We start from the raw sequence: 26,874 nt of genomic DNA, 5'->3' as shown, positions 1-26,874 counted from the left end.
TGTCATTTGATCAAAGCTAGACTTTCAAGTCTTCAGTCAAAAAACAAAATCACCCAAATCCCAAGGCTCCAAATTAAACCCAGAATTCATTGGGTGCTTGCAGCTCTCTAAATCAAGTGATACTTACAATGCGAAAAAGCATGATCTTTTTGCATCCACCTTCCACAATTTGTCATTGCAAGTGTAAAAGGAACCAAGGGAAGGCTCAACTACAAACCTCGTAAACACCCTTGATAGAACACCATAGCTAGGAGATCACACATATTTGCCCTCAAGCTGAAGTTCTACAATTCCCTACCTGAGTCCTTTGGCATAAAACAAGCAGCCATGGCATCCTGTATCCTCATAGCACACCTTGAGGATGGCAAGATTGTCGAGCTTCGTGGGCTCATCCACGTGTGACGTTCCACAATGACCAATAGCTACATACTGAAGAACAATCCCCTTACATAGCCTGATTCCCCCATCCACATTTATAAAGACTCACAATTTTGCTCTTACACGTACTATGTCTAGGTGAATGCATCACCCACAATAGGTATAAGCTAACTAGAGTTAGCTTCGGACATACCTCTAAGAGAAGAGACCCTTATTGGCAATTTCACAAAACGCAATTTAATTCAGAGCAATTTCACCCTTTATTCATTGGTCTTGTTTCGTCCCTTGAGCTAAAATTATGCAAAATAAGGATGAACCCCACTGAGTGTTCGGAACATTTGGTGCAAGAATCACCCCAAACATAAGTTTAAAGCATGAAAAAGACTGCTTGGTCATGACTCATAGTAATGATTTAACATAGGATCTGTTGAAAATATAAAACACTGGTCAAGAGTGGTGTTTTGGAACCGTCCATTATAGACCATGATCAAACCAAAGCCTAAATACCAGGTTCTGCCGATAGACACCCCAAACCAGTGGATTAAAAGCCATGACAACCACCACAAGCAAGCAAAAAAACTCTCTTTTAAAAGGTGCCCACTGCATAAAAGGGACAAAACAAGTGCTCCAAACCACCTCACAAGTTTACGCACTTCCTGTAATCAAAATTACATATGTCATAGCAAAGACAGTTTGAGATATGTGATGGTGGTAATAGTTCAGAAGATTTTCCAAGCCATGGTACTGAGGTATTATACAGCATTGAAAGAAAATTGACATTTTATGAGACAAATAAACTCACTTCTCATTTGAAGGTTCATTTCGAAGAACTTCAGGGGCCATCCATTCTGGCTGCAATGGTCCAACAAGTTACAACCAACAGTGACACCACCATATAAGCAGAAACCCTCGCTTTGAGAGATGTGAGAAGTCAAATCAACACAATCCAAAGTCCTCTCTCTTATAAGCTATGGTCAAGCAACCAGAAGGACAGGCAACAGAAGAAGAATTTAGGAAAACCCGATGACAAATTTACTTACCGTTCCGGCTGTTGATTTGGAAGACAAGAATGTGTGATGCTTCATTCGCGAAAGACCAAAATCGCATACCTGCAACAAATTATTACGTTCTTAGTCCACGCTGTGTTGAGTATTTCTGCATTACGAGCTTCTCTCACATGATATGTAAAGAATGATTGCAAAAATAAGCAATCTCATTTTCATGATCATGAGTGAAGATATTCAAGGGAGTTCAATAAAAGGAAATCTAAGTTTCACAGTATCATTTGAAGTTCCATTGTGCACCTGTAATTGAAGAGTCAGAACATATGATCACAATAAACAAGCAGCCTCAAATAAATTATTAATTATGAATTACGTGCATCTATCATGTGCCTGTGAATGAGGACATGTAAGCAGTGAGCATACAAATAAACTATGCACCTCAGATAAATTATAAATTAATACAACAAGACAAGCCAACTGAAGCATAGGTAAAATATATCCGGGCACACAAATCAGTCCGCATGCACAACACACATGCATAGGCACTGCATGCCTGTAAGAAAAGGCATGTCAGATTATTCGTTCTCTTTCATGAGCAGATTGCATAAATCAAGGCTTTTCCCTGCAGTGAATGTGCACACACCCCTGACAGCACAAAGAAATATATTGTTGAGAATTCTATGTTGTTTCTAAAACCAGCATCTATTTAAAGGGAAAGATATGTGGTGGCCACGTCAAGGGACTTTACTTTAAAGCAATATTCTAACATGCCTTCCATTACTTCTGTCAATCAGCCAGCACCCCGAATTATACTATTTCTGTGGAAGTCTGTGAAGGACCCAATGGCTCTATCAGACCTAAAAGATCGGGGAAACCATTACGAGAGGCTCCGTCAAAGCAAAGATGCCACTAAAGAGCAAAGATGTTTTCATTATTTGGCACAACTCTGCACAGTCCATAGAGATGGATGCCATGTGCCCAACTTGGCATTATTAACTTTAGATCATAAATCACAAAGTTTTCTTAATCTGGAATGATATTCCTCCCCTCTTTACATGTGCCAAGTGATAAAAACAATGTCATTGGTGCTTCATATTTTCTTAAGGGATTGCATGGAAACTTTCACGAACTTTATCCTGAGAATAGCTCACCTTCACAACCCAATTTTTGTCGACAAGAAGATTTGGAGACTTCAGATCCCGATGAACAATTATAGGCATGCTCGTATGCAGGTAGTTCATGCCTTCAGCCTGCAAGGGAAACCCCCCTACTGAAAACCCTCACATCGACTGAAGTGCGTAAGGCATGCAATTAGTAACAACCAAAAGCAATAAGAAACAACATATGCAATACTCACAACATCAAGGGCCATCGTTAGTCTTCGTCTCTCATCTAGTTGACAATTGGGCCGATGTAATATTCTAAATAAACTTCCTCTGTGCAACCAACATGAGCTGCGATCAAAGACTGGTCAACGGAATACTGCAATTTTTTATAACCGGCATTAAAAAAGCAATCCATTCCACCTTGTCATTTTCAATTTAGTACTTTATCTACATATAAATGTTTTATATACCTTTGTAAGACTAGAATATATCCAATCATACAGATTTAGATTTTTTGTTGTTCTAAAGTCCAAATATCTACACAGAAGATAAAAGAGAGAGAAAAAAGAGGTAACAAAAACGTTTTGAAAAACAAAAGGAAGACATACTTAGCAAGCAAGGCAGGATTCAGGGGGCAGCACTCTACTCTAGATCACATTTTCACTCTGAGGGCCATCATTGAGGAGGCGAGGTCCAAGCACCATAAAGTCTACACGTGTTTCGTTACTTTCGACACTATCCCACGATCCTGAATGATCAGGAGACTACAGGAGATGCAGATACCAAAGACCCTGATCAAGGGTGTGATGAGCCTATATGAGTCAGTCAAAGATAGAGTCAGTGCCCCATGTGGTCTATCGGACTCGGTCGAGAGCACGATTGGGGTGAAGCAGGGCTGCCCCCTCTCAACAACTCTCTTCGGCCTTTACATTGATGAGATCACTTCCTTCATAGATCGCCTAGGGGGGAAGGGATCATTACTAGGGCAACCTCCTAATACAAATAATGTACCACACTGACAATATAGTCCTTATATCAGCTTCAGCAGAGGGGTTGCAGAGACATTTGGAGGCCTTAGAGGTGTTTTGCAGAGAGAGACCTGACAGTCAACCTGAGGTGTTTTATTATGGAGCCTTTATTCTCTAGCACCACCGTATGGGTAAACTTTTATAACCGGATGCCTCACCTTGGAGACCTTTACAAGAACGTCACTGGCTAGGGCAAAAGGCCACATGAGGTCCTCACCAAACTTTGTTCTCGCCTTTGGACTAGCCTCTACATGAGAACAATATCATACTTATGGCCCATACAAGCCTTCCTATTGGCCCATCGATGAAGCAGATGAGGAAAGACGAGACACACCAATGCTGCAAGGTAAGGGAACCTAGGATACTTGCTCATTATCATACATTTCAAAGGATATCGCAATGTTCCCTCATAATTGTTGCTAGGATCGATCTAGAGGATTCAACAAGCATTCACTTGGGGCATGGTAGCCTAGCCAACAAAGATTCTTTCAACCTAATAGACCATGAGACCGTTATCAATAAACATATCAAAGATTTATTGCCTCCACCTAACGATGGCTGGAGCTTTTGTAGGAGGACTGGCTGGGAGACCATTGCAAGCACTACTGCCTGGAATGTTTGGGAGGTAGCACGTTGCAGCCTAGTGATGGAAGGACAACCTACGGCTACGTGACATCAACTATCTCTTGCAAGCCACATCGGAGGAGAGCACAAAGGGGTCTACAAAGACCGATGAGAAGCTGGAGGGTTTCTACAATACCTAGCCTGTAGGCATCATTTACATTTTCATGAGATCAAGGAATTTGCTGGTTGTATAGTCCTTCACACTGGATGTTCACGCCTTTTTCCAGGGTATATACCTAGATGAATCAGGAACATTCCCAAACTCATCCTCTAAAAGCACAACATAGTGCAGTTTCAATCTCATGGTAGTCACTCACAAGGGGGCATGGTAGTCACTCACAAGGTTGAAAACCATAAACTCCATCATGCATAGCAGGGACTAGCTATCGTCATCAGCGCCCAACAGTGGGTGTAGACCATAGTATAAAAATATGCTCTCACATACAAATCCACACACCCACACATACTTGAGTATCCACACCTTTTTCCAGGGTACCCTACGCAGTGAGTTGAGACCCCGACAAGTGGGCTGCAAGACCGCGAACATTTATCGGTCGACACCTTAAGGGTAGCTGAGCTTTTGTATGGTTTTCAAGTTTTTATATAAGGGCACATTTCTCTAGGGAAAAAGAAAAGGAGAAGAAAAGGCCTCCATGCATTCAAGTATTTCAAGGTACGACGTGGAACTCCATTAAAGATAGCTTGAAAAGTAAGCTAACTGGAGCAATAGAACTATCAAGGTACTAAATACTCTTATCACCAGACTTGAACAGAAATTATTTGGAGAAAAGATGCAAGCCTCAAAATGCTATGAATATCTTCAGATTGATGATAAGATCCTGCTAAGGGGAGTCCCTTTGTCTGGCCCTACTGGAGATAAAAGGCTAATGAAGCTACTCTCTTAGGATTTAGCAATGTGAACTAGCTGCATATTGAAGTCCTTGGAAATAAAGAAGGAAATATCATAACAACAGCACAAGAAATTTTGACAACTTTATTTTCTGCCTGATGACATAGCTACAACCATGATATTACTAAACATCATACAATACTTCTCGAACTGAAGTGTCTTTTCAAAGAGCCCAAATTTTCTTGTAGATGTCAGAGGCCTGTGGTAGCCATCACGGCACAGTTTCTGATTGTTAATTTTATGTACAAAGAAAAATGGAAAGTTGCTAAGTCCATCCCCTCAAAAAAATGAAACCACATTACCTAGGAAGGTACTCAGTGACAATGGAAAGATTTGGAGGTCTTGTAACAGCACCAATAAATAAAACCACATTGGGGTGTTGCATCCGCTGCATAATTGCAACCTGCAAGAAAAGTATTATAGCTTTTCTGGAGACTTTATAGAACTTAACAATTCAAGCCTTTATCACTAGCCAAATATAAAGACTATGGGCAAAATGGCACTTTGAGGAAAATGTCTAGCATATAAAAGACATCGGACTATATTAAATAAGATATGAAAATAACCAGAGTCTATCCACCCTGCCCGCAAAATCTCACAACCTACATCATACTCACATTTCAAACTTGCCTGCACTTCACTATTTATCCAACAGATAAAGATGGTGAAATTGACAAAGAATTGTTGGAATATAAGAGTAAATGTGCCACCTGTGAGTCCCCAATATGAGGGCAGGAGAGCCCTGCTGCTACTGCACTCGTGTACTTGTAGCTGCTCTCCAACTATATGTTGGGCTGCACACTGGCGAGCCCTGGAATGCTCAGTCACTGAACTGACACCCTTCCCCCCAAAAAGGGGCCTTTTAATGGCTAGGGATCCCCCAGTCTGGCCAACCAGACAGCTGCTGCAGCCAACTAGACCCACAGATTGGCCGACCCAGTCTCTGCTTTTATTGCACTGTACTACTGACCAGTACAGCTGACTGTACCTGCTGCTCCACTGCCAGCCAGTACAGCCTATAATTAGGCCCTGTATAGGCGCCTATTCCTGCCCTCTCCAGGCCCTAATCCAAGGCCTTGGCCAGCCCTAAATGCTGGACAGAGTGGCCTTAAAGGCTGCCCTAAATCTAATCCAAGAAGGATAACAGTGTACAGTGTGCCCTTCAGCTGCCCACATGGCAGCTCGATTCCGTTCCCCTACCTGTGCCCATGTGGCAAGCTGCAGCTGTCAAGCCCAGTTCATGACAGAAAAGGGAAAAGGGGAGGGATAACAATGCATACGGATTTACGACCCTCGGGATCAAAGCACGGAATGTGAGCCGCTGGTCACTAGACAAGGCATAGCAATGGAAGAGGATATATCAGAGACCAATACGTTCAATATGGAACACACAAAAATGCATAGGAGGAAGAGGTTTCGAGGGGACAGTAATAGAGAAGAGGGAGAAATGATCAACCAACATCATTCCATCAAGGCCACAGCGGGTATCATGACAGAAAAGACGTGGAGAAGGGGTTGAAGAAATTAGCAAACGGGAAGGCTCCAGGCTCGCAAGGCTTAATAGCGGAGATGATGGAAATGGGAGGACACCAAACAAAAGAGATTCTAACCATGAAAATAAATAAAGCTTAGGAAGAGAGATTTCCCAGAGTACAGCTCAATAGAATTTTAATGATCCACAAAGGAGGAAAAAATGGGCAACAAGCAATTACAGAACAATTTTACTGTATTGTACTATACTTGAACAGAAAATCAGCAAATGGGCAAGGAAAAAGAGCAATTTTCAAGAGGGTTTCAGGCCCAAATCATTCGGTCACAATATGAGCTGCCACCATAGTTGCATCCGTACGCATACAGATGGTTTTTCCGTATGCCATCTGTACGGCTATCTGTACGAGGGTTTTTTTTTTTTTTGGTTTTGGGGGGGGGGGGGATCGATTTTGTGCTTGGCCAAAAACTTGGAAAACACATTTTTAAGCACTATTCTAATCCGTACGCTGCTAATCCATACTCCATACACTGTTGGCCGACTTTGGAGGAGGAGGAGGATGGCAATGATGCATATGATGATGAGGATGAAGATGAGCAAGAGAATGCGGATCAGGATGAGGATGCAGGCTGCAGCTTGAGGCTTGAGCCTCATCGGTTGTGAATCGTGATGCAATTCAATTTTCAGCTTTATTTCCGGGCTGTGGCAGCCTTTTCTTCTATGATCTTTTGGTGTAGTACCTACTTCCAAGTTTCTACTACCTACTACCTTTGATCTTGATGTTTGGTGTAGTATTGATCTATCATTGACACTATGTATCAGAATCCAGATTCCAGATGACTCTGGTCTCTGGAGGGCCGAGGCTGGACTCTTTGAACTTTCATGAATCATGACTTTAATATTAATTCAAGTTTGAAGTCTGAAGTTTCAATTTGAAAGTTTGTAGCTCTATGTCAATGTAATGAGTACAATGTATATTTTTCTAAATGTTTTTGAGTAAAATTAGGGTCACGTATGACTGAACCATACTCCAATCATACTTCCATACTCGTATGACGTATGCGTATGGTAACGTATGGAAAAAACTATGGCTGCAACAGAGGGATTCAAGAACAAGAGTAAAGCAATTTACTGTTGCTTTGTCTATTTCAAGAAATCCTTTGACATAATACCCCGCAAAAACCAGGGGGAAGAACTGAGCAGCTGCAAAATCCCTCAGTTTGAAAAACAATACATGTCCTAAACTGTAAGGTTTAGCCCAACACCCAAACAGCAAGTATAGAAAGATTCAACCCTCTAGATTATGAGTGTACTCTCAATAATGAGTTCAGCAATCAACACAAGATAACATCACAACGTCAAAGCATGTGGGTGCTCCATTTACTTCATGTATTCAATTACATTTAGAGAAATGTTGCAAAAATGCATGATTAAAAAAAGCCAGTCTACTTGACATACCTCACTGATGAACTCGACCAATGCCGCTCCAGAAAAGTCTTGATCCAGGAATCTCTTGACTGCAACTTCCTGTATACATAAATTCCAATGATATAACTCCAAATCTTGCCTTGATCACCCCAACCTTCAAACCTTAACTGTAGGATGAAACAGTGAAACTTGAATCCTAAACATGCATGAGCAATCCTCATTTTACATAAATTTTGCATGATAAGAGCAGATATAATCTAGAGAGGGAGCCTAAATTTACAGAGCAAACACCCCCCTCCACAAACAACTCCCCAAAAAAAGTGTGGGAGCTTGATTGCAAGACGAGTTCTTCAGAGGATTGGAACCTAAATAGGTGTGCGCCATAGATGAAATGGGTCAAGAACATAAGCTGTCACATTCAAAACATAAGCTGCTCCCAATTTCCAAAACCTCTCCAAAGTCAATACATTATTGTAAACAGGCCACACTCAATACACCCAACACAACACTTACCCTTCCATGCCAGTCTCCATGATGAACCTCTCCATAAGAACCTAAATAACATGGAAAAACAATATAAAAAAGTTAAATGAGGAGTAAGATGAAAATTTTTTTATTTATTAGGCCTTTCATCAAGCTGTTATTTAGAAACAAGAAAACACTGTCTGTCTTGTTAAAATTACTCATCCCCATACATTCTAGAATAAACTCAACACAGTGCAAATGTATACATGCACACAAATATGTCATATAAAGCATATTCCCACAAAGTGCCACCATTCCACTCTATACATCACCATCAAATAGAAGAAACCACATCAAAAATATTCATCAATATATGCCAGTGAGCACTTACAGCACAACTTCAAGCTAAGAATTCCAACCAGGAATCATATGACCATCTTGGAGGACAACAAGCCTGCAATGGATTTCTAGGTTTCAGATAGTGTGACTTTTGTGCTACCATATATGGAGAGGTTATGCCGAAATTAAGTTGCAGGTTTTACTTCTCATGAGGTTTTCACTGTGATTTTGCCTCTGACAATGGCTGCAGCAGCTGCAGCTAAGACCATGGTTATTTGAGTTAATGCTAGATTCATACCTGTCACAATCAAAAGTGTGTCTATTTGGTGAATCTATTTAAAACAATAAATAGATTCATACATGTGCAGCACGCTTCACATGTATATGCACGAGCACATGGCTCAGACTGCAAGTACAATTGCCATTGCACCCGCACCTTTGCATGAGCATATGAATCAGCATGTGTCCCAGTGCATTACGTACGATAAACTAACATCCAGAACTAAAATGACCTAAAAAGGACCCATCTGCAATAAATAAACAACTTTAAAATTTCAGAAAGAAAAATAGTAAGCGGAAAGACACGAGGAAAATGAATAGGCCAGAGCATGAGTTTATTCCTTCACAGATCCAAAACATAGTTCTAAATAAACAACAGTCAGGAAAACAAGCAATGGCACATTTGAAGAAGTAAGGAGCCATCATCTGTTATCAAGCAGATAAAGCCTCAGTGGAAAAATGAGAATATCCACAAGTTCAAACAAATCCCACGACATTAAGAAAAAGGGGGAAAACCAATGACAGCACTAGAATGAATGAGCTCAAGAACATGCAAAAACTAGTGCAGCTTGCAGCAAGAGCTTACAATACGACAGACCTCATTCTCTTTAATGGTTTGTGGGACAAAGATAAAGCATAGCACCCTCCATCAGAGAGGAATTACCTATTCCAATACGTTCACCAATCACTATTTCTTCCCATGGAATCTCCCATTCTGCAGCATTCTCTAGTACTGGATCACCTTTGTTACTCATATGCTCAGCCCAACGGTCAATGTAGCATCGATCAACTGAACTCGACTCCTCATGGGTGTTCCCACCACCAATCCTAGCAATTTTGTCACTCAAATGGACATCGTAACATCTGCTATTCACTCCATCTCTATCCTGTGAAGAGGATGGATTGGCTGCAAATCTTCCCTGAGAGGATATCCTTACAGCAGACGATGCACCTAAAACAATAGCTGTTGCTACTTCTGCAGCAGTGATTGGCACTCGAATGGAGGGTTCCTTTGCCTTGGCACCCCCTCCTGGTGGGTACAATGTTGAGTTGACTTGAGATTGTTCTAAGGAAATCCCAGTAAAAAGATCCTGAGGAGCAACAACACCATTTTCAGAGGAAGCAGCAGGCAGTTTCTGTGCTAATTGAGGGTTTTCTTTGGCAGCACCAATAAAATACTGTGAATCCTCTTTGGCTTCTGATGGTGATGGATGGGAACCAGCTCCTTGCAAGGAGGGAGATTGCATCCATTGCCCTTGCTGAAGTTGTCTGCTTGCCATACCATCCAGATCACTTCCCGGTCCTTCCCTACCACTCCCATCAAACCTTGCACAACCTTTATGAGCGCCTGATGAACTTTTGGAACTCCTAACAAGCGAACCCAAACTCTCATTTGTCTTATCTCCAGCATCATTCTCCCTGACCAGATTTCCTGATAAATTGTGTGCATTGTCCATTTGAGAGAATAGTTCTTCCACCAAGCTAGTATTCTCAAAAATATCCAAGTGGCCTGTTGCTCCCACACTTTCAGCTGGTAACAAAGTGCCTGGCGCACCCATCAAATCCACAATATACTCCCTGAAACACCTCCAGGTTAAAATCTCTCTCTCTCTCTCTCTCTCTCTCTCTCTCTCTCAAACTCTCAAACTAGAGAAAGTAAGGGAAGCACACAAAGCACACAGAAACTGAAGAGGCCATCAGCTTTTAGTTGATGTACAAAAAAAGTCTCCTGCAAACATTAAAAATTGCTTTCTTATCAAGGCCATGAATGTTTTTCCTCGTCCCATTTGATCTTCAGTGGACAATAAAAACGTACCATCATCATATCATCATCATCTCTCTCTCTCTCTCTCTCTCTCTCTCTCTCTCTCTCTCTCTCTCTCTCCCCCCCCCCCCCCCTTGTTCTACCAAAACACTTCCTCAGAGTATCGGAGGCCTAGTATCTTGAGCACACAAGAGTCTCGCATGCACTGAGGATTGCCATTGGAGTCTGGACAGATGCGCGTTTCATCCCATCAATTGAGGATCAAGACTGGGAGAGCAGTAGGCATGCCGCATACCTAGGGAGCAGCGGATATGTATGCTTTGCACATTATGAGTGACTCACACAAAGGAGCATTTCCTATGTGCCTGCCCAACCTATTATGAGATACGAGATGATACCATTGCCTCTACCAGGAGGGGAGCGGCTTTGGTCCACTCTCACGATTGATCCACTTCCAAGACCAGGTCTGCATTGGCCTATATCTACTTGAGATGCGCCAACACAAGGAGACCCTACTACAACAAATCAGAGCGCAGCAGGATGCGATCAATCATCAAACCACAGGACAGAGAGACTGATAGAGCACAGCGACACATCACAGACTTCTATGCATTTGAGTCAGCTCCACGATGGAGGTGGAGGAGATAGCTGACATGTGGACAGCCTAGATTGCTGAGAGAGGGATGCAGAGACCACCTGCGACACGGAGTGTGACCAGAGCACACTCTATTGAGGTCCATCCTATCATAGCAGGAGACTACTCAAGACGAGGGGTCACTCTAAACATAGCCCAGCAAGTTCAGAGATCAAGGAGAACACCTCCTCCGCCACCACAGCATGAGACCACCCGACAGACGCAGATCCGAGACATTTTTGCCACTCATAGACAAGCCACCACAGTGCCGGGCTTTGGCTTTTGATCTTGAGCCTAAGTCTCAACTCTCAGCATACTTCAGCTCTCAGATAATTGCTAGTCTTTGGGTTATATCTGATTTTGCTCAAGCTATTGAGCTCTGTAGAGTTTTTCAGTTTATTAGTTTAGCAGTCGTAGCACTCAACAAGGGCCTTAGCGCGCCCTTCGCTCTAACCCACTGAGGCTTATATGAGAACATCCTTTTTCGTGTACTTTGTACCTTGTCCCATAGGCCCGCGAGGCCTTCCGCGGACGTTAATTCATCTCTCTCTCTCTCTCTCTCTCTCTCTCTCTCTCTCTCTCTCTCTCTAGCTGTATGGAACTGTGATGGTACCCTTTGGTCCGACCCAGGTGGCTTCTCAGAGACATACACAGGCAAAGACATCATCTTCTACACTGAGACAGATGAGAGCCCAAGAGAGGGCTGCCCACGATGACAAGGTACATTTGGGAGTCTATTCATAGGAGAGAAATGAGCAGAGATAGTGGAGTATGAGGCTCTGGAGGTGTAGCTGTCCTTTTCAAAACACACTTGAGACCACTCATATCTATAGTACGGAGAGAGGAACATGCACATCACATGTGGATACGAGTGCAACTACTAGATGCCCGATCGATCTTCATTGCAATATGTTATTTCCCTCCACACACGTCATCATATGCCCATAATGTCACTACAGAGGGGCATAGTCCTTATGAGACGATACATGATGATATCATAGAGTTCTCCAGAGAGGGAGACACCCTCCTTCTGGGGGATTTCAATGCAAGGACCGGGGATAAGCAAGTGGGCTTACTTGACTTCACATATGAGAGAGACCCCCACATGATGCCAGAGTTAGATGCAGCAGAACATGGGATTCGAAGACTTTCAGCAGATACTTCACATGTGACAACATACGGGCAACACCTGCTTGAGTTGGGAGCTGTCCATGACCTCATCATCTACAATAGCCTTCAGAGATGGCCATCATCTGTGGGGTTCACGTGCTTCCCACATGGAGGCGGGACCAGCACAGTGGACTACCTACTGGGCCCATTGGCTTTTGTCACACAGATACAAGACCTCACCATACCCCCCCCCCCACTTGGAGCCAACCACTCATATCTGGCCTTCGATGTTCTTGCTACTACACCAGGCACAAGAAGAGTTCCTACTACTACCCGGACCCAGACCCACTTTGACCGTGCCCTTGATCCAGTGTATGTGTGTCACTTAGCCAGAGAGCTTCCGACCTTAGTGGAGGTTGATTTAGACCTCGCCCACGCCTCAACCACCCTTGTCACATTGATACAGGATGTTGCCACCAGATCCTTTCCTACGACCCAATCTTCACGGGTACGAGATGGGAAGATACCTCAAACCCCTTGGTTTGATTATGAATGATGCGAGCCCACCTCACACGGGAGCGAGCCTTGGGTCAGTTGACGTCACATGAGGCACACAAGATCTTTCAGCGGTTGACACGCTGCAAGAGACGAGCCTTCCTCACACATAGAATGGATGAGATCATCAGATCATTTCACGAAGGAGACCCAACCACAGGGTGGGGATTCCTCTCGGAGGGAAACCTACCCATCCCCATCACGGATCCGGGCGTGTGGCACACTTATGCATGCTCCTTATATGATGTCCCGAGGCAGACACCGGCAGACATGTCCTCTATGCCCAGGCCCACTACCTGTCATCTATTATATACCTAGATGAATCCAGGAACATTCCTAAACTCATCCTCTAAAAACACAACATAGTGCAGTTTCAATCTCATGATAGTCACTCACAAGGTTGAAAAACCATAAACTCCATCATGCATAGCAGGGACTAGCTACTATGACATCCCCACTGACGTCATCAGCGCCCAACACTGGGTGTAGACCATAGTATAAAAATATGTTCTCACACATACAAATCCACACACCCACACATACTTGAGCATCCATTTATACAAAGTCTTCGTACTGAGTTTCTGTCGGCACTCCGGAGGTGAAGGGCTGACTCAGCCATGATGAAGGCTAGCACTAAAGGAGAAGGCTAATCAAAAGGTACAACTGCTTGTGAAGTCTAAACATTTTCATTTTAGTCTCTCCCCAACGAGCATCTAAACACAGAATGTGCGGGCTGCACTTCACCGACTCCACAACCGAAAAGCACAGGATCACGAAGGCCTTCGACCAGAGCACTTCGCACATGGGCAGGAGGTCCTAGCACCGATCCTTGCACATATGTTTAACCTTGCACCTTGTCACGGCTTCCCACCAGCATGGAGCACCACTACTATCGTACCAATACACAAAGTAGGAGACCTCATGGACACCGGGAACTATCGCACCCTCATGATTGGCCACACATAGGCCAAGATCTATGGATCGGTACTAGAGAGAGAGATAAACAGTCATACAGAGGCACGAGGGCAATGAGCACTAGGGCAGGCAAGATTCAGGAGACAGCACTCTACTCTAGACCACATCTTCACTCTGAGGGCTATCATTGAGGAGGCGAGGTCCAGACATCAGAGAGTCTACACATGCTTCGTAGACTTTCGAAAAGCCTTCAACACTGTTTCACGATCCCGCATGATCAGGAGACTACAGGAGATGCAGATCCTAGAGATGCTGATTTGGGGTGTGATGAGCTTATATGAGTCAGTCAAAGGCAAGGTCCATGCCATCTGATGGAGATAAAAAACACACGGAGGTGCCTCTACGACAAATCAAAGAGCAACAGGGGATGGTCAGACCACTACAGGACATAGAGGGTGATTGGGCACAGCCGCACGTCAGCTCCTAGACACAGTGGAGTGGAGGAAGAGGAGCTAGCCGATATGAGAGAAGTCTGGATGAGCAACAGGCACAATACCACCGAGAGAGGGGCGTAGAGATCACATGTGCGACAAAGAGCCCCTAGAGTACACTCTATTGAGGTCCGACCTATCACAGCTTTCCTCAGGGGAGACCGATAGAGACGAGGGGTCACTCTAGACATAGCCCAGAGAGTCCAGAGAGCGAGGAGACCGTGCCCCCCACCGTAGCGCGAGACAACTCAACAGACGTAGATACGAGACATTTTTGCAGCCCACCGGAGAGCCATCACTGTACCAGGCTTCAGTTTCGTCCCAGCGCTTGGATAGATTGATTGATATGATTATGATTATGATTATGATTATGATTATGATTCTGTTAGAATAGACTAGTACTTAGTAGTACTCAGCAAGGGTCCTAGCGTACCCTTTGCTTCAGCCCACTGAGGCTTGTATGAGTTCGCTTTTCTGTGCACTTTGTCCCATAGGCCCGCGAGGTCTCCCGTGGACGTTAATACATCTCTCTCTCTCTCTCTCTCTCTCTCTCTCTCTCTCTCACGCAAGAACATCGATAGCATGAAATGGACATGCAAGATATGAAGAAAAGACCAACAGAAGTTGAACTAATACATGATGCAGCACAAAATCACCCATCAACTGTTGGATGCACTTCAAATACAGATGGAGGATATGCAGAGAGATGATGCTACACCTAAAGGCAGAAAATAGCTCCCTCAAAAAAGAGTTGAAAGGATTGATTACTAGAATGGCAGTTTTAAAGGAAGTTTGATTTTGCCTCGTCTGTGAGAACAATGACAAGAAAGAAAGGAGAAAAATGTAGGTGTAGGATGACATGTCACCTACGTCCCACTCTTTCTCAACTAAGCACAAATCTGCATATGATCGTTTCTCTATCAATGAATCTTGGTACTTCACACAACAGTGCACTAGCTAACAATGTTGCATGGTGGTCCACGATATTTTAAGGATACATATAAATCTCAAGCCAAGCCAAACTGCCCTCTCCCCTCAAATCCTTCACAAGTAGCCGTCCCTGTCCCTCATAAACCCCTCAAATTCAACTTGAAGAGATGCCAAATGGCAAGGAGCTAAAGATAACGAAATCAGCATCAAAATTGGACCAAGGTTCCAACAACATTGAAAGAACTTTGGATTTCTGTCACACAAGTGACAAAACTGTCCAATTTGACGTAAAATTAGGAGGATCTGATTAAAACTCAAGGCTGAATCTTCCATCTTAGGGGGAGCTTGGGGGGAGTGGTGATACAACAAGAAGGTGTACTTTAGGCCTCAATTTGATGCATAAACTTTTCCAAATAGAAGAACCATCTATGAAATGCGAAGAAAAGATACATCAGCTATCCAGCCGTGCTGAAAATGAAAGCTAGCTGCAAAGGCCACTAAGGTGGCTGCCAAAATCGTCGTCTATCCCCCCATCACCTGACTGAACGAGCAACCCAAATGTTCCAGGTGGTAATGCTGGCCACCGTTCTCCCAAACCCTGTCCTCAGGTGAGAAAGAGGGGCATGAGAGTCACGGTGGAACTGCATCATAGGCCTCTATCCAAGAGACCTGCTGGCCATGGATCCTGTAAGCTGGCGACACTGGGTCGATGGAAAGAGCGTGTCCACCCTCTGTGAGCCATGCTACCATCCAAGTGAAGTCCCTCTGCATCTGTCGTGTATTGGCCACTATCTAAAAAGATGCAAGCCAAATCCTTTGAGAAGCTACGCAGCCCCACATGCAGTGGGGGATCATCTCCAGCACGCCCTCTACACAACAAACGCATCTGCCATCGACTTGCATCTGCTCTAACCAGGGGCTGATGGGCAATCCTCCATGAGCCATCAACCAGAAAAAATAGGGGATCTTCCGTGGTCTTAGGCTAGAAATGTGAGATGACCTCCCTAGGAACATCCTGCTCTACCTAGTGTCGCTTTCTCGACAAGACTGGATCCGACGATCAATGCGAGTCGTGTAAGAGAAGAAAGACACCTGCTCCAACTGTCTAACTCTCTTACCCGCGCCAGCTAGAACCACTCCCCTAGGACACACTGCAAGTCACGAAGAGGCCAGCCCTTCCAGAGCCAAAGGCACCGCGCTGTTCCCTCTGGCCCCGAGAAAATTGTGTCCGCGTCAATTTGCCCGGCCTTGCCTAGTTGGCCTACTACTCTGATCCGCTACCACTCCATCCCCCACAAGCATCCACATCCCCGCCATCACTCTCTAACTCCGCTTGTAAAAGGCCACTTGGTTCCAGCCTATAGAAACAACGGCGGAAGGAAACGAGAGTGTCCCAATAGAAGCGGACTCTGAGGGGTACCCCTGTCCTTGAGAACTGCCCGTCCCAACAATGCGGAGTCCAGGGCAAGCGTAGGCCCTCCCAGCAAGAGGCCGGTATCGCTGCCTCAATCTCTGTCGTTCTAGTGCCCTCCCCTCTCATGTGAGAAAGCGCATGTGTCCTGGCTAGCACCTCGCGAGGAAGCCATCTCCAAGGTCCGAAAGACCTCGTAGGCCACTGTCCCACTGTGCCCATTCAATGTATGTCCTCTGTCCTAACATACGTCCCTCCGCATCTCAGACATCTGGATGCCAAATAAGTGGCTGACACTCAAACTCCTCCCTGCATGATGCGCTAGCCTGAATGAGTCCACTCAAGAGCCGCTACCACACTCTAAAAAGGCTCCTCATCAAAGGGAAATCCTTCCCTGTGAGAGGAGCCTCTGAAAAAATCCATCTGCGACTGCTGCCATTGCCCACTGGTGGGGGGAGTGTTCCCACGCTAAAGGAGGAGCTTCCAAGGCTCCATGCCTAGGGTGAGACCTCGTACAACCAACTTTCCCAAGAGGGCTCTACTCTGCATCTCCGGATCAATGATACCTAGTCTTCCTTATGACTAAGGCTGAATCACCATCGGCCAGGCGACTCTGGCTCTAGTGTTCCGCATGCCATCCTATCCTGCCGAGAGGAAGTTCCGCACCAAGTATCTCACCTGCCCCATATACATCCCCGGTGGAAGCACCAACAAGAGGCTATGTACCAAGCCGTAGCAAGGAGGACTTGGTTGACCACCAACGCTCTTTCAGCGAGAGAGTTTGGTTGAGCTCCAATATAAGAACTTACACCGCACACTCTCCAGCACCGAGGTGATCGACTACTCCGCTGAGATATCAATCCCAACCTGGCAACCAAGGTATCTCACAATCTACCCATGCGAAATTCACCGAAGCCAAAAGACGAACCCCAAACGCAAACCTCCTAGACCTTCTCTGCGCCCGTGAAGAAACCAATCGATTTGGACCCAGTTGATTCAAGCCCCCGGAGCCTCTCAGTATATCGCTAGAGCTCCCCTAACCGCCTCTAGACTCGCTATGGTACCCTCGACAAACAAGGCTATGTCGTCAGCGAACTCCGAGTCTAGCAACTCCTCTCTCTTATGGGAAGCCGCATCCCCATGAGCCCAGTTGTCTGAGGCGAAGGAAGTAGCCAAAAGCCTCCGCTGCAAAGAGGAAGAGAGAGTGGGCGAGGGGACAGGTCTCACCCGTGTGTCCGCCAATGATCACCTAACTGGAGCTCCCCGCGTAAAGAGCCAACACCCCTCTAATCCATATGTCTGTGAAGCCTAGCCTCCACTCCACCTTGTCATAAGCGTTCTCGAAATCCAAGAGAAGAATCGCAAGAGGCTGTGTGACTCCTCCCTGGCCCAATCCACCGCCTCCCAAAAAGTGAAAATGTTGTCCAGGATGCTCCTCTCCTAAACAAAACCTGTCTACGTGTCATAATGAGCTCAAGACCTTGGCCAGGGCCTTGTATGCAATATCCAAAAGCGTGATCGGTCTCCATTGGCGAATGTCTGATCTATCTCCCCCTTTCGGGATCAAGCATATCCAGCCTTGACTCATGGACTACGGGAGTGAGCCAGAGTCAAGGATCTCCTAACAGGCTAGCCAAAAAGGTGTACTAATATGCTCCCAAAAGCTCAAGAAGAAAGTCGAGGTCAGGCTATCTTCCCCTGGGCACTTCTGAGGGGGGAGGGCCTTGAGCCTTGAGGGCCTCCAAAGATCTGCTCAAACTTGGCATGACCACTGTAGGAACATGCTATAAGCATCTCAGGGAACACCATCTCTGCATGAAACAGCTGCCGATAGAAAGCTAAAGGATCTCCCCTGTGCAACGCCAAGTCCCCTACGTAGAATCTATCTAGGCGCTCAAGCAGCCCATGTCTCCACTAACCAAAAGAAAATTGCAAGCTACCTGAGGCCCTTGTGAGCTCTACCTCTCACCAAGGGTTCCTCCCTCTGACCGCAAAGATGAACTACTCCTTGCTGCAGGCACCTCGGAGAAGGAAGCACCACCTTGCTTCTCCTCCCCATGCTCTAGATTGTTTAAGTCTCCTCCAACAATCCAAGAGTCCACCTCCGGGAGGCACTCGAAAAATTGCCTCCAAAAAGCAGGGTGGTGCTAACGACTAGTAGGTGCGTATACGTTCAGGATTCCAATCCTCGACTCACCTGCTCGGACTCCCATCCAAACTGCATAACTTGCAATGAGCTCCCCCTGATCAAAAACCTCAGGGCCAACTGCTTGCAATATACCTAGATGCAGACCCCTCTACTCTTGCCTACTGTTGGGGACCAAATCTCTAAGCCTCTGCCTGGCAAGAGGTCAAGATGGTGTCCGATGTCCACCATTGAGAATATATGCTCCTAAATCAAAAGAAAATCCATTGTCCAACCAACCACTAGCCTCTGCAACTCTGGCAAAATATCGAGTACTGTGGCTGACTATGAGCATGATCGTGGAGCCCCTACACGTTCTAACTCACCATGGTCCACCTCATGGGGAAGGGAAAGTAGAAAACAAGGCTTGCCTATAGTGGGAGCTTGTTCCAAGAAAAGTGGTCAATAGTGTGACTGATCAAGCTTTGCCTCGGGTGGCAATTTGATCAATCCTACTGCCTAAACACAAACCGGCTTCTCTTGCCCGAAGCCCATCTGAAAATTAACTTCAGCACCATGGGCAAGCCATAAATCCAATCCCTACAGAACCATCTACTCGTCCATCATGCACGATAACTGATCACCCAGCATGGCGTCAAACAGTGTTGGAGTCCACTTCTCCACCCCTGTGGAAGCAAACTACAACCTCCAAGCTGGATGCGTATGGGAGCCCACTACACTGATCGAACCCCCTTTCTGAGGCTTCAAGACTAGAAGCGTCACCTCCGGTGAAAAAGGATAGGAATCTAGGATCTCTAGGTAATTCCAAAGCCCCAACATCCAGAAATCTCTCGAAAGAGGGTGCCCAAGCTGGAGTTGGTGAGCTAAGGACAGGGAGAACGAGCCACTTCCCCCTGAGGCCCATCTAGAGGCTAAGGTGAAAGAAGCACCAGGGGGGGGGGGGGGGGGGCTTTGCTGAGATGGAGCCGTGTCCTAAGAAGCCTTTGGGCTGGGCTTTTGAGAGGACAAAGAAGCCCCTAACTGCATGAACGGTCTAAGATGGGTCTCGGGATGCTGAAGGGGTGAGGAGGGGGATTTCCGAGCCGGGGGGGGAGGGTGATTACACTCCACATTCGCCTTCGCTTTAAGATGGGTTCTCCTTCGTTGGTTCTTCAGAGTTTTTTTTCTTGGCTTCTTCTTATGCTCCACTTTCGTCCACTTCCCATTGGAGGGCTCACCCAAGGGGAATTGGACTACTGCTGCTGCTCGCGAAGGTGACTCTGCATGTGCACCTCGGGCTCTCGCATACAGTCTTGCGACTAGGGGGTCGTCTTTAGCCTCGAGGACAATCCCTCGCTAGGTGTTCATGCTCCTTGCATCGGAGGCACTAGCTCTGAAATCTCAGACCTCTATCGTAGATCACCCCCCCTTGAGAGTCTCGAGAAGGATCCACTCCAAGATGGACTTTGGATCTTCTATCACCAATCTGAATCTGGGGACCCCCTCATCTGCCACCACCAAAAGAGGCCGACTCTGAGGGGGACTCCAATACTGACACGACCCCAAAGCTACGAAGAATCGAGACCTGCAAGCAAACACAAGAACGTGAGGATCTGAATAGGCTGCTCACCACCCAACCACGACATCTACGAGAAATGAACTCGAATCAAGAGATGTCCCCTCCGAGCCACGAGCTGAGCTACTGGCACGAACTCCCAACCAGATCCCCAACCAACCTGGTGTCCCATACCACCAAGTGGCGCCTGGAGACCTTGAATCTGCTGCTGGGCCTTGGGCTAGGCTAGGATGCAGGCGTGCGTCCACAACACGATCCAAGATCCAAACCTTGTATGAGAGAGCTAGACTTGCCTTTCAGGGGTAGATGTAGCCTCTTGAACTACAAACACGGGTTATAGAGTAGATCATGAACTATAAGCATGGTTAAGTCCTAGTTAGTCCTATTAGAGACTTAACAATAGTCGAGAGTCTCTTGAGATAATTCTGCATGTAGCAGGCATGCTCATCTCAGTTATGAGTCATGACTGTCCGAAGTTGTATGGTTGTAGGAGTGAGCAAATCAAAATAGCCACTCTTGCTTATCCTCTCAGGCTCCTTTTGTGGGGGTCTTTATCCTTTGTGTAGACATCGTTGGGTATCCATGTACTCTCTTGGTTGATGTCTCTTTGTCCTCTCTTTCAAAAGTCTTATCAAACTATCTTTGTGCATATTACAGAGTCCCATTACCATTCGAGGCAGCAATATATAAAACATTTATGGGCCCACAGACTACATATCCCTAATTGGTCATACAAGGGGGACTCCAGTTCTAGATTTACTTTCCCATCTCTATAGACTTTTGAGTTATCTTTGGCTTTAGCTTCCATGACCTTCTTGAGGTTTCCTTTTCATTGCTAAACGTGCATATGCGTGAGATCCTCATTGACATAGACAGAGATCCTTTTCAAGTGAGCTTTCTTTGTTAGAGAGCGTGCCTTGCTCTCTCTTCGTTGAACTTGATTCTTAGCCTGAGTCATCTTTTCGCACTCCAAGGATCTTCAATGTTAACTTCTCTATCGCGAACGTCCTATGCATGGGCTTTTTGGCTATTCAAGGGGTTGATCATCATCCTTGATGCCTACCACTTTAAGGTTAAGAGCCTTGTTTTGTCTTCAGCTCTCCTGCTCAAAGGTCTCCGGAATGGCCTTGGTAGGTTTATGCTTGCCCACCAGTGTGGCTCAGGATTGTCTATTGCTTGGTGTCATCATCGACCTTCTAGAGGAAACAAGAGGCATGGATGTGTTCGCTCAAGATCATCATAGGCTGCTCCCTAAAGCTCCAGCCTCACCCACCCCTCCTCCGTCTCCCCCGTCACACCTCCTGCCCCACCTCCCCCTTAATTGCACCCTCCCGCCGCTGCTCCCCCCTTCGTGCCCCCATGTGCCTTTCTCCTCCCCCCACGCAACTTACAACTTGTCGCGACTTCTTCCCCGCTCTGCCTTTTCTTGCCCCCCTCCGCGACAAACAACAGATCAAGCAAGTAGCTCAATCCCTCACTTCCTCTTCATTGAACGGCAAAAGCATTTTGGTTCTTTCTTCTCGCATTTTACACATGGTATTGTACTCGGTCTCAATTTTTAACGGTATGAACAAACCTTTATTAATTCTCCGTGTTGAATTGTTAGCTCTTGCAAAGTCTCCATCAAAGTTATTCACATGCATCCCAACCCCCCCCCCCCCCCCCACCCAAAAGAAACAAAAGAAACCAATAGATAGATAGATAGACACACACAAACAAATAGACAAATGCATGCATACATAAGACTAGAATATGTCCAATCATACACATTAAAATTTTTATAGAACGAGCGAACCAACAAAGGAAAGAAGGGAATTTGTAAGCAACTTTAAACAAAATTATGAGAACAAAGAAAAATAAAAAATAGTTATAACTTAGTAAGCAACGCTACGCTAACATTCTCATCAGTATCCAAGCATAAGCTACCATCTGGGTTTCGAAAGATTCCGAAATCTCTTGGGTAAACCTGGTGCTTTTTTAAGATTTGAAAGACAGCTGTATTAACATCTTTGGGAGGCTCCGCGGGCCTATTAGACAAAGTACAATCAATAGAGTAACTCATACAAGCCACTATGGGATGAGGAAAAGGGCCCGCTAAGGCCCTTGCTGAGTGCTAAACCATGCTAATAGTCTCATAATGTAAAGAGGTTCATTATCCCTAATATCGAGTCCTATCAGATTGCTACAACTACCTGGAATATTTTAGACAATATATATCAAGCTCATAATGAGGGTAGAGTCTCATTTTTGCAGAGAGAGCTTGATAGTTTGCACATGGATCAAGGTGACTCTAAGCAGCATAATGTCACCAAAATTCAAGATTTGTGTGAGCAACTCTTCAATATCGATCAAGTCATTCAAACTCTCAGCTTGTTTTCACCACCTTAACTCTTTGCCGGAGTCTTATCTTTCTATTCATACGTCCCTAAACCTTTCAATGCGAGGAAATCACAATCGTTGAAACCGGCCTTCGGAAACTCCAAAGGGCAATGCACAGATAATAACCAGCAAATACTTAATTACCAGCCATTTAGAAATTCCCACAGCAAACCAAAATAATTTCAAACAACACTCAAGAGCTAGATTGCCCTCGTCCCGCACCAGACACCAAATTGGCCCTAAACTTAGCGCCCCTTTCAGTATTTCTTTATCATTTATTCAGAAGGGATCCAAATACAAGAAAAGCATTGTCATGCATCAGCCCCAAAATCAGCCAACTGAATAATTTGTTCCTAGACACTTCAATCCTACTATGCATCACTTTCAGTCTTAGAAAGGCACCCCAGTCCACTGCAATATCCCATCGCAGCCTTTCTTTTGATTCTGGTTGATATTACTAACTTCACAGCTCTGATACCCTTCAATGGAGTCCTGGCAAGAGAGAAATCAGCCAAGTCTGCTACCCTTCAAGGGATTCCTGGCAGGACAAAGACCAGAAAAACCACCAACCCTGGCTGTTCTTCCTGGCACACAGAAAGGCTAGCTGCAACAAGGCAATAGGATCTGAAGATTCTAAGGCAGTAGGAGAGCTTCTGGAAAGCAATTGACTGATCTGCAGGATCTGGGAACACTAAAACAGCAACAAGCAAAAAGACGAATCTGTCTAGAGCAGTTCTCAAGCACTCTAGTACGCAAAATCGGCACAAGCAGCCCTGGACAGGTGGAAAACAGCAGATCGTCTTCCCTCTAGCACTCCTCTGATCCCTGGCAATTCAATCCTAATGGGTGACTACACCTGGTAGCTATTTGACACTCTGAATACCTGCTTGAAGTGAATCGTCCTAATTGGTAGACCTCGAGCAGCCCAGATAGCAGATAATTTACAAGGGAACCTGTCTGGCAGCCCCGAAAGGCCTCTATCAGGTGCAAACTGAGTAGGCAACTGCCCTAGAACAGCGTTGGAAGCTGCAACTCTGATAGCGGCTGATCTGGAGGCACCGCGGCAAAGTGCAAATCAGCACCAACCTCCTGGAACTGCCCTGGCGAGGTGTGAATCAGTTAAAAAAAGCCCCTAGGAGGTGCAAATTTCCATGCTGGGACCTGGCAGGGCTCCTGGCTAGTGGCAAATCAACAAGATGGGCTCCTAAAAGGTGTGTGGACAGCTGGGGAGTAGGAAAAACAAGATTATATACTGAGAAGGAGTTGGACCATCCCTTGTTTGACCCCAAATCCACTTGAGCCAAGAATAGCTGCCTTTGCTTGCCCTACAAGTCACTTGATTTTTACTCCTCTCTAACCTTCAAATCCTTTGCCTTGGCCCATGGAATTAATTGCACTGAAGTAGGCTTTACAATTTTAATAAGTTTGAGGCCAGGTCGGTCACGATAAATTCTTAAAATTAGAAATTCATGTCCCCGTGATAATCGCCTCACTTTTCAAGAATTTGTAGCGATCTTGTTGCAAAAGGAGCAGACGCAAATGAATATGGCTTCACGTTCTTGCAGTGGGTTGCATGCTTTTTCAACCAAAGAGAAGGCTAAAAAGAAAGTTCAGCCTCCACGGGAGTTCAAGGGTTTAGAAAGGGGTTGCAAGGTTCGAAAGGGGACAAGGTTCAGAGAGCTATCTAGGAGTTTCAAGGTTCAGAGGGTATTGCAATGTTTAGGAGTCTCGAAGAGATTATCAAGTCATCTTTGAGGATGACCGATGTAAATCCATGACAGGGAGAGAGACTATGGATTGGTTTTCAATGGCACATTATGTCACATGTTATTTCAGCTTCATGCATATGAGGAAAGAGCATTTTCATATTTTGTGGCTTTACCTCTGCCAAGCATGAGCAGAGTTATGGCATGCAAGGTTTGGGCATGTAAACTTATGTTATTGCAAAAGCTTAGTTGATGCCTTACCTCGTTTGGAGACCCCTCCAAACAAAATATTGAGGGTTGTATTTTGGGCAAAATGCATCGGTTTTCCTTCCCAAGGATAGTATAGTCTGAGCTACACAGAAATTACAGCTTGTCCATACTGATGTTTGTGGACCCATGCACACACCGTCTGTTGGATGTCAGCTTTACTATGCTGCATTCATAGATGACTTTACAATGTTTTACCTTGGTCTTTGCTTTGAGGTAAAAGTCCAAAGTTTACAGTGTCAAACACATTTTGGCCTTAGTTGAAAAATCAATTTAGATGCAGGTTGCAGACCCTCCATTCCGATCAAGGAGGGGAACATCTTTCCAAGGCATGGCAACAATTTTTTTCTGAGAAGGGCATTACACATCAGTTTACGGGGAGGTATACTCCTCAACAGAATGGGAAGGCTGAAAGTAAAAATCAGCCACTTTCGGAGATGGGGAGACGCATGCCAAAAGCAAAAGGGTCTGCCACATAGATTTTGGATGGAAGCTATTATGTGCTCGAATCGTATTTTATATAGGTGTCCACGAAGGCAATTTGAGGTCATGACACCTTATCAAGCATGCTTTGGTCGTAAGCCCCAATGTGCGCTATTTCCGTACATTCAGTTGTTTAGCATATGCACAGTGCCTAGAGAATTACATGGCAAACTTGATGACAAGGTAGAAAAGTGCATATTTATTGGCTACAATAGTAAAAGCAAGGGGTATAGACTTTATTATCCGATGACCAAGAAGATTATCACTAGTCGAGATGTTACAATTGTGAGTGTGAGTGGAGAGAGAGCAAGAGAGTGAGCTGAGAGCTTGAAAGCTTGAAAGCTTAGTTGCAATAGAAGAGTGTGAGAGATACAACTGAAGGAGTGAGATAAGGTTTTGTCCTAGTAACAAAACCTTAGTAGTCACTAACCATAGTTAGTGGACTAACTGCGGTTAGGGGAAAAAACCTCTTAAAGAGGGAAAAGTGTCCCTAACTAGCTTAATAAATTACATTGGTCACTGCTGAATTATATCTATAATTCTAACACCCCCCTGCGGTGCCAATGTCATGTACAAGGATGATTAATCACCAAACGGATATAAGTTCAGAGCACTGCGAAATGCCTCAAACTTTTCACGTGGAAGTGCTTTGGTGAAAATATCTGCAACATTGTCATGTGTGGACACAAAGATCATACTGATCTCTCCTGCATGCAACTTCTCTCTGAAGTAGTGATAGTGAACCTCAATGTGCTTCGTGCGAGCATGAAACATTGGATTCTTTGTCACTGCAATGGCACTCTGACTATCAGTGAGAATTAGAGAAGGACCTTCCAATGACAGATGAAGATCAACAAATAGACGGCGCAGCCAGCCACATTCAACTGTTGCTGTGAAAGCTGCCCTGTACTCAGCTTCACATGATGAGGTAGCCACTATAGATTGTTTCTTGCTCAGCCAGGAAATGCAAGCTTTACCCAAAAAGAAACAATTGCCACTAGTGGACTGCCTAGTGTCATAATCACCAGCCCAATCTGAATCACTGTAGGCATGCGTCTGCAAGTCACCCCCCCTGGGAAATAACAAGCCAAAAGACTTCGTGCCCTACAAATAATGAAAGATGCGCTTAACTGCCTGCCAATGCATAGTTTTTGGGCAGTGCATATAACTGCTCACCTGAGATACTGCAAACTGAATATCAGGTCTAGTGTTGCAGAGATAAATGAGGCATCCAACAGCCTGACTGTAAAATGTGGCATCAACTGATTCTCCTGCATCATGCATTGTGAGTTTCAACCCCGGCTCCATGGGAGTGGCTATGGGCTTACAATCATGCATGTTAAATCTGTCCAAAAGTTTCTGCACATACTTGGACTAAGACATAACAGTACCACATCTCTCTTGAGAGAACTGGATCCCCAAATAAAAGTGAAGCAGCCCCAAATCTAACATGTCAAAGTTGGTCTGCAAATCAGCT

The 26,874-nt window shown here is 45.1% G+C and overlaps 1 protein-coding gene across 2 annotated transcripts in view; it reads right to left on the bottom strand.

Annotated features, from left to right (window-relative positions):
- The window catches only part of LOC147905549 (Protein kinase superfamily protein), a 58,996-nt gene that overhangs the window by 6,492 nt on the left and 25,630 nt on the right, over positions 1-26,874 (bottom strand). Inside the window, exons 4-11 of one of the 2 annotated variants that reach the window (XM_087373249.1) lie at positions 9,715-10,628; positions 8,481-8,521; positions 7,998-8,066; positions 5,353-5,453; positions 2,740-2,836; positions 2,534-2,632; positions 1,419-1,487; positions 1,181-1,230 (exon numbers count right to left, since the gene is read on the bottom strand). In XM_087373249.1, the coding sequence (XP_087229375.1) occupies positions 1,181-1,230; positions 1,419-1,487; positions 2,534-2,632; positions 2,740-2,836; positions 5,353-5,453; positions 7,998-8,066; positions 8,481-8,521; positions 9,715-10,628 (1,440 nt within the window). The remainder of the gene's footprint in view (positions 1-1,180; positions 1,231-1,418; positions 1,488-2,533; positions 2,633-2,739; positions 2,837-5,352; positions 5,454-7,997; positions 8,067-8,480; positions 8,522-9,714; positions 10,629-26,874) is intronic. The other variant, XM_087373256.1, reaches the window with a different exon arrangement.

This window comes from Dipteris shenzhenensis, chromosome 1 (assembly GCF_047967505.1).
Source record: "Dipteris shenzhenensis isolate YYH24624 ecotype China chromosome 1, Dip_SZ_1.0, whole genome shotgun sequence".
Taxonomy (NCBI): Eukaryota; Viridiplantae; Streptophyta; class Polypodiopsida; order Gleicheniales; family Dipteridaceae; genus Dipteris; species Dipteris shenzhenensis.
This window is presented reverse-complemented; position numbering and strand designations above follow the sequence as displayed.